Source organism: Apostichopus japonicus, chromosome 9, assembly GCF_037975245.1.
Source record: "Apostichopus japonicus isolate 1M-3 chromosome 9, ASM3797524v1, whole genome shotgun sequence".
In the NCBI taxonomy this organism is placed as follows: domain Eukaryota; kingdom Metazoa; phylum Echinodermata; class Holothuroidea; order Aspidochirotida; family Stichopodidae; genus Apostichopus; species Apostichopus japonicus.
This window is the reverse complement of record NC_092569.1, coordinates 22,004,186-22,020,590: the sequence shown is the minus strand read 5'-3', so window position 1 is coordinate 22,020,590 and position 16,405 is coordinate 22,004,186. Positions and strand designations below refer to the sequence as shown.

Below are 16,405 nucleotides of genomic sequence, written 5' to 3'. Positions count from 1 at the left end.
TAATTTACCTGTAGATCTGCAGAAAGCCGCCCCCTACGGGGAAATGTTTAACCAGCCCAATAGTATTTAAAGCCCATGTCACATCGGACACATAATCTAAGTCGTGCATCGGCATTTCAGAGGACCGTTAAGCAGCGGTTCAACAACCACACAAAATCTCTCAGGCATGAACAGTACCAAAAAGAAACGAACTGTCGAAGTACGTATGGAACATGATAAGACGGGGGGAATTAGCCACAATATAAACTGGGAGAAAGTATAGGAATAGAACACAGACAAACGTGAATCAGGCGAGTGCAACCTCTGTGTAGAAAAAAGTAGGTGTCAATCTTACGTACCAAAGACAGTAAAAAAAAACTCATCTAAAAGTGTCGCCATATCAACTATGGCGGGCCATCAGTCTCAAATCGTGGGGAATCGACATATACCGATTTAAATCGACATATACCAATCTCATTTGACTTATACCAGTTTATAGCAGCTTAAATTGACTTCTACCGCTTTAAAACGACATATACCAGTTTAATTCTCCATATCATCGATTTAAATCGACATATACCAGTTTAATTTGACATACCATCGATTTAAATCGACACATACCAATTTAAATCGATGATACGTAAACTAAATCGGTAAATGTCAATTTAAATCGACATATACCAGTTTAATCGATGATATGTCGAATTAAATCGGTATATGTCAATATAAATTTACATGTACCAATTTAATTCGACTTATACCAGTTTAATTCGACATTTACCTATTTATATCGATATATCATCGATTTAACTCCTTCACATATTTCAAAGCCCGATTTCGGTGATGATTGACATGTAAAGATACATCACGTGCAGTCACCTGACAAGGTGGGCGAATAATTAAATAGTTCCAATATTACCAATCTAGCAAGCTAGCAAGGGTGTTCACTATGATTTTGCCAATGGTAATTATGGACAATTACTTGCAAAAAGATTTCGTTGGAATAATAAGGCTGAAAAAACTGATATGTCAACGACGTGCAACTATCTCAATGCAAACTGGGCTTGTCTCTACTCAAACACGTGGAGCTATAGTATAGGAATACACATGCAACTGCATAGGCCTACAGAACGTACATAGATGCAATTACCTACTCTAGTTACACCATAAACAAAGATGATATTGTTCTGCAGTTAGGCCTACTGTAAGGTTACGTCATACTGTAGCTAAATATATACCCAGGGGGGTTAACAATTACAGTATTCAAGCTCAAATCATGCATTCCACTTTTATTGTTTGTGTGTGTTTATTTTCAATTATTCGCTCGCCTTGTCATGTGACTACATGCTTTGTATCTCCACATGTCACTCATCACCGAAATCGGGATTTGGAATATGCTAATGAACTAAATCGATGATATGTCGATTTAAATAGGTATATGCCAATTTGAGTTGCTAGAAAGTGGTATAAGTCCACGGAAATTGACTTCTACCGATTTAATTCGACATATCATCGACTTAAACTGGTAGATGTTGATTTAAATTGACATATACCGATTTAGTTTACATATCATCGATTTAAATTGGCATATGTCTTGTTATATATACATATATATTTCTAATTTCTAACAGTGCGTCTGGTTGGCGGTAATACCTCGAATGAAGGGCGAATTGAAGTTTACTATGACGGCCAGTGGGGAACGATCTGCGATGATGACTGGGATGATAATGATGCCTCAGTAATATGTCGTCAACTTGGCTTTGGAAGCAATGGAACCGCCATAGGTAGGGCACACTTTGGTGAAGGATCTGGCGAAATTTGGATTGATGATGTTTCCTGTTCAGGACATGAGGCAAATATTGAAGAATGCGGGAGCAGAGGCTGGGGTATTCATAATTGTGGGCACGGGGAGGACGCCGGTGTTTACTGTTGAATAGATACAACAGCGACTTGCCTTGATTCATCGATTGATTTGTAGTTTGTACTTACATTGACATTCTTTACGTTGCCATTCTCAATGGAGCAGTGAATTTCCTTCTTATAGCAGAAGTAGATTATATATAGCAAAGTACTAAATGAGTCTTCTCTTCAATTTTAATGCCTGAAAGTTAGAAACATTAGCGAAAACAAGCAATTAAAATACACTTGTTTCTTAATTCCAAAGTGAGAAGGTGTAATTGAATTCAATGCTTTACTTCCTGACAATGATTATATTTTGGTTTATAACTGGTATCATAAAATCAGTAAGTAAAATGAAGTGTTCAATAAAGATATATCGTTTTTAACGTCCGTAGATGTGGTGTCGAGCTGCTCCTTTGGTTGGAATTATGTATTAATACTTCTATATAGATGTGATGAAACCTTAAAGAAGAGGTAACTTTCACGCATATTGACAGACGTATGACATGTATATATCATTGTTTTATTTTTTGAAAGTATCGATGTCATCTGTGTTAATTTATGCGAACCTTTTCTAGAGTAAAATCAAAAGTTCAATTCAAATATTGCAACAATACCATTTCTAAAAGTAAATGGAACAGGAATAGAAAGGGGGGAAATCAAAGATAAAGGACAAAGTGGTGAGCGAAATATTTGATTAATCTGAAATTAGGTGTTAAATTAATAGGAATTTGTTTTCACGTTACACAACGTCATTAATAACGTTATACAAGTAGCACAGGGTGCTGTTGAGATTCTTTGCGTAATAAAAATGTGCCTAGAAAGCAAATTACCCTTTTGTATTTCATTTACTGCATAATTTGTCAAACTTTGGATGTTCTTCCTCAAAATGTCGACAAATAGAAGATTTTTCAACACATTGACCTGTTACTATTTGGGGGTATTTACGATGAGATATTCAGCCTGTAGTTTGCCCTTCAGTTTTTCGTTGTTCTTTCAGACACCACATAAGTGATGATTTTTAGATATTGTGATACATACAACATTCAAATTAACATTTATAATTGTTTTCTTAAAAGTACTTACAGTTTATTTTGCCAACGTTACCAGAAACGTCAACACAAAATACTTACTTACTTAGCAAACTAACATCAGAAAAGATAAACCGAGTGTGAAACGAGTGATAGCAAAATCGAAGAGATCAAGGATAGCTTATTGTTTGTAGTGTACTATGCTCATTACCCTACAAAGAAATGAGGGATTTTTATACCATAGGCGTGAACAGAGGAGGAGGGGTAGTTTATAATTTCCTCCAGACTGACTTAAGTAGGGTGTCAACTCGAAGCAAATATGTAGATGGCAAATGGTGCATTGCGAGTCACATTTAGACTATAAATTAGGTTAATAAATTAGGTCCATAATTAGGCCTGAAAGGAATGTTGTGTGTGATACTGAAAGAGATCATGGAGGGCTACACCGAGTCGTGTGGTCTAAGTTTGCCCTTCTGATTGTAAAAAAAAAACATCCCGACTGAACAAGGCCACCTCACTGTGCACACCACTAATCTATAGTATCTCCCTTTCGGTGTTTCAAGTGAGTCCATTTTGAAAGTGAAGATCCTTCTTTGAGTATTTTACCTGATGGGAGGGGCTGGAGGGGTGTCTTAACTATTACAGAATCTTCCCTTAAGTCTAAAACCTAAATCTCTCAAAAGTTTTACAGCTCCTTACTATACCATAAGCGTGAACTAAATTTTGAAAATGAGGCGGAGGGTTAGTGTACACACTTCCAAATACTGACTTAAGTAGGGTATCAACTTGATACAAATATTTATATGGCAACTGCTGCATTCTGCGTAAAACTTAAACTTTAAATTGTTAATAAATTAGGTCTATAATTATGCCTGAAAGGAATGTTGTGTGTTTAACTACTCTTGAAATTGTGTGTGAAGCTGAGAGAGATGGGTGAGTGGTACACCTAGAAAAGTGGTTTAAGTTTGCTCCGCTGATTGTAAAAGGAATCCCTGATTGCACAGAGTCACCCTCCTCATCAATTATGCACACCACTTGTCTATAGAACCAACCTTTGGTGTTTTAAGTGAATCCTTTGACAGTGAATGATACTCCTGCTTTTTTTCAGTTCAAACATCCGAAAACTCATACCATGCTAGAAACTGTCCTAAGACACTCCATGACTTCGCAAGAATTACACTAGGGTTAAAATGCTCGGGAGGGACGAGGGGGACTCTACACTGTTACACCGGCATGGTATTGCCGACAAATTATTCTTTCAGCTTCGTAAAAGAAAATCGTCAATGAATTGTCAGACTACTTAAATTTGCTTCTTGTTCGGCTTTGGTTCTAATGGTCCTGGAAGTTGCGTAAGTCAAGTTTAATTTTCCGTAAAATTAACTCTTCAAAGAATATGCATAGTTTCCATGGATGCATGCGAAGATGCTGTCAGTAGGTAGTACTTGGCCTTGGCATTATTGGTAATAATTAAGTTAAATCGAAAGAAAAGTTTCCAATTTGAAAAAAAAACTATCGTTTCTAAAAAAAAACAAAAAAAAAAAACTGATGAGTTTGACCTTCAGTCAACGTATAGGGAAGGAAATGCAGAATTACTTGTCTCCAACAACATGTATCTATCTATGTATGTATCTATGTATGTATCTATGTATGTATCTATGTATGTATCTATGTATGTATCTATGTATGTATCTATGTATGTATCTATCTATGTATCTATCTATGTATCTATGTATCTATCTATCTATCTATCTATCTATCTATCTATCTATCTATCTATCTATCTATCTATCTATCTATCTATCTATCTATCTATCTATCTATCTATCTATCTATCTATCTATCTATCTATCTATCTATCTATCTATCTATCTATCTATCTATCTATCTATCTATCTATCTATCTATCTATCTATCTATCTATCTATCTATCTATCTATCTATCTATCTATCTATCTATCTATCTATCTATCTATCTATCTATCTATCTATCTATCTATCTATCTATCTATCTATCTATCTATCTATCTATCTATCTATCTATCTATCTATCTATCTATCTATCTATCTATCTATCTATCTATCTATCTATCTATCTATCTATCTATCTATCTATCTATCTATCTATCTATCTATCTATCTATCTATCTATCTATCTATCTATCTACCTACCTATCTACCTATCTATCTATCTATCTACCTATCTACCTATCTATCTATCTATCTATCTATCTATCTATCTATCTATCTATCTATCTATCTATCTATCTATCTATCTATCTATCTATCTATCTATCTATCTATCTATCTATCTATCTATCTATCTATCTATCTATCTATCTATCTATCTATCTATCTATCTATCTATCTATCTATCTATCTATCTATCTATCTATCTATCTATCTATCTATCTATCTATCTATCTATCTATCTATCTATCTATCTATCTATCTATCTATCTATCTATCTATCTATCTATCTATCTATCTATCTATCTATCTATCTATCTATCTATCTATCTATCTATCTATCTATCTATCTATCTATCTATCTATCTATCTATCTATCTATCTATCTATCTATCTATCTATCTATCTATCTATCTATCTATCTATCTATCTATCTATCTATCTATCTATCTATCTATCTATCTATCTATCTATCTATCTATCTATCTATCTATCTATCTATCTATCTATCTATCTATCTATCTATCTATCTATCTATCTATCTATCTATCTATCTATCTATCTATCTATCTATCTATCTATCTATCTATCTATCTATCTATCTATCTATCTATCTATCTATCTATCTATCTATCTATCTATCTATCTATCTATCTATCTATCTATCTATCTATCTATCTATCTATCTATCTATCTATCTATCTATCTATCTATCTATCTATCTATCTATCTATCTATCTATCTATCTATCTATCTATCTATCTATCTATCTATCTATCTATCTATCTATCTATCTATCTATCTATCTATCTATCTATCTATCTATCTATCTATCTATCTATCTATCTATCTATCTATCTATCTATCTATCTATCTATCTATCTATCTATCTATCTATCTATCTATCTATCTATCTATCTATCTATCTATCTATCTATCTATCTATCTATCTATCTATCTATCTATCTATCTATCTATCTATCTATCTATCTATCTATCTATCTATCTATCTATCTATCTATCTATCTATCTATCTATCTATCTATCTATCTATCTATCTATCTATCTATCTATCTATCTATCTATCTATCTATCTATCTATCTATCTATCTATCTATCTATCTATCTATCTATCTATCTATCTATCTATCTATCATCCCTGAAATTGCATCTTCATTTGTTTATAATTACATGAAATTACAGTCTAATGTGAACTGATTCCATTCGTCTCCTTACTTTCTTTATAAATCGCCTCTCCTCCCCCCCCCCCCCGCCCCCTTCCTTGTCCCTTTCTTATTATCATTTGCTAAGTGTATTAATATCAGAGTTTCAAAGGGAATCAAAGGGGAAAAGAGTATCATTACAAATATTAAAACAAATTCGGGTCTCACAATTTTGTTTCATTTTCCTGTCAAGAAAATTCATCTGCTTTACAAAAGAGGTGAGTACAACTAATCAATCCTTCTGACTTACTGATAACCGTTGCAGTGGCGGAGCCAGAGGTATTGGTCAGGAGGGGCAAGAATGGTCTGTAGGGGCGCTTTCGACACTATCTAAGCGGAGCGCCACCACAGGTTGGCGCGTAGCGTACAGACATTTTTTGAGTAAAGACATTCCCTAGATCGCCGGAAATGACCCTTTCCGGGCGTGGCTAATTTGCAGATAAACGAAGAATAAATAGGTGTCATCGCCAAATTACATTAACAAAATGTGACAAATGTCAATAGGTAAATGAGAGCGCAATAAAAAAGTCAATAATCGCGAATAAGTAAAAAGTGGTAAAGAGCTGAAAAGGGCGCCAACAGTCCATTTGAGTCCGTCAGGGGGGGGGGGCATCCGCCCCCCTGACTGTATGGACGCTCCGCCACTGAACCGTTGGTATATTGCTATGTTAACATATAAATGTTAACGTAACTTCCAGGGATCGGACTAAATTTGAATAGATGATGTCCACTGTCCGGAGGAGAGGTTAGCTTTGAGAACTGTGACAGCCTTGGCTGTGGAAAACATAATTGTGGACAAAGACTATATACTGGAGTGTTGTGTTATTCAGGTAAAGTTGCCCGAATAACATTGCCAAGATGAATGTAATATCGTTTAATATTTCGATGCAATCTAAATATTTAACAATCATTTCAGTGTCGGAATGTGGTCCACACAAACCTGTTGTGACTTACCGCATTTCGTGGATGCTTCAAAATAATGATATACCTTTAATAATTGTAAGGCATTTATCGGTCCTTCATAAATACCTTAAACTGATAAAATTATAAGAATCGGTTGATTAACAAATATTACTGTGGCATTCATTAACAACATTTATTAACTCATCAAAGAACAATATTACAATTACAATATTTATATATTACTGATTTTCATTATTGTTATTAAGTGCACCTAGTGTCTCATGAAATCCCTCGCGGACGTTACGTGTATACATTTGCGACATTTGTTCAGAACCATGAATAATACATTGATCTCGTGTCAGTTCTTCTCAAAATAAATGTTGAAACCAAAGCAACCAAATCAACATTGGCTCTCAGAAGCTTTCCACGACAGGAATACAGTCGTAAGTTTCCTCCTAGATAACAAGGATGCGTATCAAGTCTGCTTTCTTTACTGAAGGATGTACCTGCGTAAAAGTTGACATGTAAGCTGCCCGCTATGAAAGACATCCCATAAACAGTTTGTGCTCATTATACGGCCTGTTCTCAAGGAAGGAAACATGGAGCTTGAAAAATCACTCCAAATGTTGTTTTGGGCACTGTTCACTGCTTTCATTGTAGGAACAATGGTACCGAATATGGTAAGTTGCTTTCACCATTTGACGAGTTGCAAATCATTGTTGCGATGCGATGGAAACTGCTTATTCCACAGGTGATTTGAAAAATATATGGTATTCTAATTTACATTTTTGTAATTAGCCGGCGCGGATGCAAAGGTACGGTATGAGATGTAACCGTCACCACCGCTATTCGATCCAACACAAACCAACACAAATACGAATTAGCATAACTTGCATGTAGACCTTATTATAGACCAAATAGCATATATATGCCCCAGATTCATCCGTTTCACGTGTAAAAGTTTGTTGTTTGTTGGTGGATGACCCCATATCGCCACACATGGGGATCGGATTAAACTACTCCGAGGATAACCCTCCTCTTAGAAGCGTCCCTGTTTATGATGCACACTTGCAAAGATGATATACGTGTCATATAATGGATGTGAAAGATTATGTTTTTCTATAGGAAATTAGGGAAATTGTCGCTCGGCTTGACGACAATAATGTTATACCGTATACGTGTCTTAACCGTATCTTATAAGCTGGTCACACTGTAGTTTACACATAAGATAATACGCCATAATTTGATGAAAAAAAGTTGTCGGACAACATATCACGTTATGTAAACTACTTAGTTATATTTCACACAAAACGGATACTTAAAGGAAGAGGGAGGGGCGGGGGGGGGGGGCGAGAGTAAGGACGAACATCCTTTTTAGTAAGTATTTGGCAGGGATGTTTCAAGCTAAATTCCTCCGACAGTTCAAGAGTTTTGTAGATGAATCTGCAATTCTTTGATGCAATAACACCAAAAGAATGTGTATTGACCCTGCAAGTAATACCATCATTATGTCGTATCAGTAGCTCCTTATTTAGATTCCGCACTTGCATTAGAGAAAAGAAACATTTTAATAAACTAAGACAAACTTTGAAACACATGTGCCTAAAAATGAATAATTAAATATAATAATGTATCTCTTAATTCCTTAGATAAATTGTTTCTGATAGTTATCGCTATCATATAGTTTACTATAAAATAGTTGCGTTTGTGTAATTTGATTTATTTCAATTATTGTTGAAACAAATGTTAGCTGTCCTTGGCATATTTAAAATTGATGTGTTTTGGTTCTTTTTTTAGGGGGTAACAAAAACGTGTTCCACCGCGACACAAATGACAAAGAGCGAAAGCCCAGCCTGTCAGTAATTTAATTAATTTAGATTACACTTAAATTTAATTTAATGGAACAAATGCCTGGAGCATACTTCAGTGCTGTTAAACCTTATATGTTACAACCAAAAATTTTACATATCATAAGATATTTAAATGACAATTTTTGTTTGGTAATATCAATGAAATTAATCAATTCACAAATGTCTTTATTTGTTTAATTTTCCTAGAATGATGTTGGCAATTTGTTATATACTTAAATGAACCGTGAATATGTAAAACATGAACCACTTATATTTTTATTTTATTTTGCATCGGAAGACTGCTGCAGCCAGCTACGATACTTCAATTTCGTAGGGTAAGTTCTACTTGATCTCCTCCGCACTAGCAAACAAATTGCCCTACATCTTGAAAATAATTTCAAATTAATACTCTTTTCAACTCAGCATGTTTCCCTTTCCTGTTCATAATTAAATAACCAGTAATATAATGTCACATTCAATTACAATAGCATTGTTTATATAATCTTAGACTAAGCTTTCTTTCTGAGCAGACAAAAACATATTTGACCTCCTTCAACGACCTCTGTATCCCAGGGATTGTCAGGAAGCCTTCACCATGTTCTCTACATGCAGTACGGGCACTGGTGTCTACCAGATCAAGCCCGATGGGTATGCAGACCCATTTGAGGTGTACTGCGAACCTGATTTAGAAAATGGGGTTTGGACGGTACGTATCTCATTTTATAAAACCATATACAAGGGAACTAAAGACATGTACAATGAAAATAACAAGAAACATGTAGCAAATCATGTAAACCCTGATGTGATCTTGTTATTCGTTAAACACTTGAATCAAATATTGTTGCGGCCTATTTATAACTTCTTTTCTGTTCGTTATTTTCTTTATATATTACATAGACTGAACATCTGACGTAAGTGTGGCTATACGGAATAATGTTTTTATAACTTATCATTGACAGTTTTACAATCTACGTCTTAAAAATGAGCACAACTTTCATTCCGACTGGTTTATTTCACAAATAATGATACGCGCTGAGCGATCATCAGACAACTACAGTTGTCTGATGATCGCTCATCGCTCAACAACTACTAGTGTTCCACTAGTCTCAACATATATTTCGCTCTGTCCCTGGACATAGAGCACTCTGCGCCAAGATAGACGCCAACCAACCTACTATATATATATATATATATATATATATATATATATATATATATAAATATATATATATATATATATATATATATATATATATATATATATATATATATATATATAAACATATACATATATATATATATATATAATATATAATATAACGAAAATCCACGTTTACTCCAAAGAAAATATTATTAGAGAAAACCAGAGAAATAAGATATGACTCATAATTGACAAAGAAGGAGTAAGTTTTATATTTCTATATATATATATATATATATTTCTATATATATATATATACATATATATATATTTATATATTATTATATATATATATATATATATATTATATATATATTATTATTATATATATTTATGTAAATATATATATATATATATATATTCATAATATATATTTTTACGGGCTCAGGTCTTAGAAAGGCGCTTGGACGGATCTGTTGGATTTAATCGAACCTGGCCTGACTATAAAAATGGTTTTGGTTTCTATGGTAGTGAATTTTGGCTCGGACTGGACAAAATAGCGTATTTAACAAATCAAAGAAATTACCAGCTTCGAGTGGACTTTTCTACAGAGTCGAATATTACATATAAGCTGCACTATGACTACTTTAGGATCACAGACGAATGGGGAAACTACACATTATCAAATATCGAGTTACACATCTCAAATCAAAGTAAGTGCACTTACAATTCACTAATCTGTCTTGCAATGGAAAGATATATTTGCTTAGAAGTAGTAAAAAATATAATTAAGTTTGCACATTCCCTGAAACCGTCTAACGATACAGATATTAATATTAAAAAGTGATATGAAAAATGAAGCTACAACATAGACACAACATTCTGACGCAATTTGGTTGATTATAGTCTTCTAGATATAGTGTACAATTTTAATGTCTTTGCTTAAATGAATAAATGCACGGACTTTCTTAATTCACGCGAATAAGAATTCTTTGTGCAAAATGTTGTACTTTGATAGACAGACGATACGGACGAATTGAATAAATAAAATCATACATATCTAATTTTAGTGTTAAAGAAGTGGGTGAATGTTGTAGGAGTTTTGTAGTTTTTGCGATATCTGCTATATATCGACAACAATTTAACAAATATCATGTTCACATGTTATAACAGTTCGTCTGGTTAATGACACCACTCACGTGGAAGGACGTGTCGAGATTTACCATAATGGTCAATGGGGTACTGTTTGTGGTAAATATTGGGATGACAATGACGCGTCGGTGGCTTGTCGTCAACTTGGTTATAGTGATACTGGGATAGCAACAGGTAACGCTAGCAATGGTGAAGGGACAGGCCCAATATGGCTGGAAAACATTGCTTGTTTCGGAGGAGAGGGCAGCATTGATCACTGTGGTAACGCTGGATGGGGACAACACAATTGTGGACATAACGAGGATGCTGGATTACGTTGTATCACAGGTTAGCCTGTACTTATTATTTATATAATCGGTTGTTAGCACGTTTAAACGCTCATACAATTAAATTAGTTTTTGTAATTAATACAAAAAATATTTTTTCTTTCCTATTACGTATTGAACAAAGTTTAGGTTCTAAATCACCATAAAATGAAACCGTTGTCATTCAAGTCTTATCAAAGTTTGCTTTGGTGACGTATGTTTAATTCAGTGGGATTTTACAAAATACTTCAAAATGATGATTTCCTCGTATCCAAACAACTGAAAGATACCCTGCGTCCCCCCAAAAAAAGGTACAGAACTTTGAATCCTTTTTTTTGCATTTTAGATATAACATAAAATTGAATAGAACCAAACTTCGTAATACTTCCCAAGCCTGGTAGCCTTTCGTTGGTGACATCATCTGGGAAGAGGTGTCACACTGAACGTACTGTGTTAATACAACGTATTATGAACGTATGCTCAACAATTCTTTAATTTCACCGAACTTCCAAAATTGTTCCTTGGATACCCTATACTACTAGGATATCTGCATTAGTTTGTTAGATAAGGGGGGGGGGGCAATTCATGATTAATAAAATTCACGTTACAATATCGTATATTTCGCTTCGTAACTTAAGTAGTATAATATGTATGCGTAGTTGAGCTTATCACGATGGGGTTACAACGTTTATAAAGAGTGGAAATGACACGGTTACATCCGAACTTTGCCTTTAACTTGGTTATGGAATCGTATGGACTGCTGTAAACATTACATTGTATGGCGCATGTCCAATTTGATAGGGTAATATATCTTTCGAGGATTTGCCAGAGGTATTGAATTATGTGTACTTCTTTTCCTTGTCACAGATGTAAATTGCATCTAAAAGACCTTTAACGTAGACATACTTATATGTGTAAGGGCAACGTACGATTTGTGGAACAGTCCTGCTATTAAAATATGTTGATACGTAGCTTGGACAGTTTCTATACGTAACGGCATGTAAATATTATAGTCCATGTACACAATTATTTACAGTAGTGATACTATTTAAACAAACAGCTTCACAATATATGAAAGCATTCATATTATTGCAGTAATTCACCTGGTGGGTGGGGTTGGTGAAAGAGAAAACACAAACATGTTAAGAAAGTAAGCATACACCTTTCGTGGATAAAATAAACTTGCTGCGAACATGATACTTTTTCTCTTTGAATTACTACAGTACGTCTGGTTGATGGAAATGTTCCAAGTGAAGGTCGAGCAAAAATTTACCACGACGGTCGGTGGGGAACAATATGTGGAGACGGATGGGATAACAACGACGCATCCGTGGTATGCCGTCAACTTGGTTATGAAGGCATTGGAATTGGATGGCAAAGTGCAAAATTTGGTCAAGGATCAGACCCAATTTGGTTGAATAATGTTGCTTGCTCTGGATCAGAAGATTATATCGAAGAATGCGTTAGCAATGATTGGGAAGCGCACAGTTGTGAACATGGTAAAGATGCTTCTGTTTCATGTGGGACAGGTAAGATTACAGAATGATAACAGATGAAAATTATTTTGATACTATCAGAAAAAAACGAAATGTTTGCAATAACCTACCTTATCTTATATTTATAATAACTTAATAGTTTATACCGCCGTGATATAAACAACCTTGATACTTGCGCTAAAGTTGATGTCATTTACGTCATCGATGTTATTAATTAAATCAATTATTTAATTAATAAAGGTATACTAACCTTAATACACCTGATACCCATTAATATGTGCTTTGTTTGAAATACGATTGAACATTGTGTCTGAACAACGCAAGATGATGTCTACATTCTGTAAACTACGCACATGGAACTTTGGAAACGCCAGCAATTCAAGTCGTTACAATTATATAATCGCAAGTACGCCTGGTTGGTTGGACTAGTCAACGAGAAAGTCTAGTAGAAGTTTACCACGATGATATCTTTCTTTTCATTTATTGCAGTACGTCTAAATGGTGGTGTTTCTCTGCAAAAAGGTCGGGTAGAGGTGTACCACGATGGTCAGTGGGGAACAATATGTGATGACGGATGGGATGACAACGATGCATCAGTTATATGTCGTCAACTTGGTTATGGAGGCGTCGGAGTTGGATGGCAAAGTGCCAAATTTGGTGAAGGATCAGACCCAATTTGGTTAGATAATGTTGCTTGCTCTGGATCAGAACAACATATTGAGGCTTGTCAAAGCAAGGATTGGGGAGATGAAAATTGTGGACATGGTGAAGATGCTTCTGTTTCTTGTAGGACAGGTACGGTTGGATGAGTAAACTCAAAACGACTAATTTTATTTAGAAAACTTGAGTTATTTTCTTTGAGCAAAAACATAGTGATCTTGTTGCAGTATTAGCACATAACGAAGATATGATTTGAAAATTAACGTTACGGCCCGTCTGATTAAAGGCAGTGGAATGGCCATGTTATTTGGTTACTTGTTAGCAGGTCCCACCCAGACTACTTTATTGACTATCACTTGCATGTTAACATCATCGCTTACAAGCTAAGCTTTCTATGTACACATGTAATATCTTTCTGTAAAATATTAAGAAAATTCTTTTGAGCCAAGCTCGAGAAATGTTCCCAGATAAGCTTCTAGCCAACTTCAAAGAAAAAAGGAAAGTTGAGAATTTTGGTTCTTTAATCATATCCTTTCCATTTACTGCAGTGCGTCTGGTTGGTGGTGTTTCTATGCAGGAAGGTCGGGTAGAAGTGTACCACGATGGTCAGTGGGGAACAATATGTGATGATGGATGGGATGACAACGATGCATCAGTTATATGTCGTCAACTTGGTTATGAAGGCATCGGAGTTGGATGGCAAAGTGCCAAATTTGGTGAAGGATCAGACCCAATTTGGTTCGGTAATGTGACTTGCTCTGGATTAGAACAACATATTGAAGAATGCGGGAGCACTGATTGGGGAGTGCACATTTGTGGACATGGTAGCGATGCTTCTGTTTCTTGCGGGACAGGTAAGAGTTCAGAATTAAGATATTAGCAACAGATAAAAATGATTATTATACGATTAGGAAAGGCTGTAATTAAGTAAATCAAGTCATTAATAAATACAGGCCTACTAACCTTTACATATCTTTCTACCCATGAACATACATTTTCTTGAAAAAAGATTAAAATATGTATCTGAACATCGCAAGATGAACATCTTCATTCTGTAAACTAGGAACATGTAAATTTGGAAACGCCACAATGCAAGTCCCAAGTATTATATATTTTCAAAGAACATAATTCCTTAAACGGTGTGATTTAAATGACTACAGTGCGCCTGTTTTGTAGGCTTAGTGCAGAACGTCGAGTAACAGCTTAACCCGATGGACCCTTAATCTTTTCAATTTATTGCAGTGCGCCTAGTTGGTGGTGTTTCTATGCAGGAAGGTCGGGTAGAAGTGTACCACGATGGAGAGTGGGGAACAATTTGTGATGACGAATGGGATGACAACGATGCATCAGTTATATGTCGTCAACTTGGTTATGGAGGCATTGGAGTTGGATGGCAAAGTTCAAACTTTGGTCAAGGCTCAGACCGAATTTGGTTGGAAAATGTTACTTGCTTTGGATCAGAACAACATATCGAAGAATGCGAGGGAAATAATTGGGGAGCGCACAGTTGCGTACATAGTGAAGATGCTTCTGTTTCATGTAGAACAGGTACCCTTTGATGAGTAAAATAAGAACAACAAATTTTATATAGAAAACTCGGTTATATTCTTTGAGCAGAAAATGGTAATTTGGTCGAAGTATGTTACATGGAGAATATATGATTTAAATGTTAAAGGTTGTTCCGTCTGATTAAAGGCAATGAAATCGGAAATTACATTTGTTTACTTGTTAGCAGGTTCCATCCAAACGACTTGGATGACTATCATTTGGATATCCACAGTATCGCTTGCTTAAAAGTATAGCTTTATATGTACTAAAGTTATATCTTCCTATCAAAATTTAGTAATTCTTTAAAGATCAAGCACAAATCATGTTGTATGAAAAGTCTACAACCACTTTCGAAGAAAATTAATTGTGACAATATTGGTCACTTAAGCATTTCATTTTCATTTGCTGCAGTGCGGCTGGTTGGTGGTTTTTCTCTGCAAGAAGGTCGTGTAGAAGTATACCACGATGGTCAGTGGGGAACAATTTGTGATGACGGATGGGATGACAACGATGCATCAGTTATATGCCGTCAACTTGGTTATGGAGGCGTCGGAGTTGGATGGCAAAGTGCCAAATTTGGTGAAGGATCAGACCCAATTTGGTTGAAAGATGTTGCTTGCTCTGGATCAGAAGATTATATTGAAAAATGCGTTAGCAATGATTGGGGAGCGCACACTTGTAGACATGGTGACGATGCTTCTGTTTCATGTGGGACAGGTAAGATTACAGAATCAAAATATTAGCAACAGATGAAAATTATTTTGATTCTATCAGAAAGAATGAAATGTTTTCAGTAAACTGCCTTATCTTATATTTATAATAACTTTATAGTTTATACCGCCGTGATCTAAAGAACCTTGATACTTGCGCTAAAGTTGATGTCATTTGCATCATAGATGTTCATAATCAAATCAATTATTTAATCAATTATTTAATTAATAAAGGTATACTAACCTTAATACACCTGATACCCATTAATATGTGCTTTGTTTGAAATAAGATTGAACATTGTGTCTGAACACCGGAAGATG

General features: G+C 34.9%; 1 protein-coding gene across 1 annotated transcript in view; it reads left to right on the top strand.

Moving 5' to 3' along the window:
- Positions 1–16,405, top strand: part of LOC139973940 (uncharacterized) — a 120,935-nt gene that overhangs the window by 15,591 nt on the left and 88,939 nt on the right. The window contains exons 20-28 of the mRNA XM_071980832.1: positions 1,611–1,907; positions 9,603–9,778; positions 10,662–10,926; positions 11,387–11,692; positions 12,894–13,199; positions 13,656–13,961; positions 14,375–14,680; positions 15,069–15,374; positions 15,786–16,091. Of these exons, the coding sequence (XP_071836933.1) occupies positions 1,611–1,907; positions 9,603–9,778; positions 10,662–10,926; positions 11,387–11,692; positions 12,894–13,199; positions 13,656–13,961; positions 14,375–14,680; positions 15,069–15,374; positions 15,786–16,091 (2,574 nt within the window). The remainder of the gene's footprint in view (positions 1–1,610; positions 1,908–9,602; positions 9,779–10,661; positions 10,927–11,386; positions 11,693–12,893; positions 13,200–13,655; positions 13,962–14,374; positions 14,681–15,068; positions 15,375–15,785; positions 16,092–16,405) is intronic.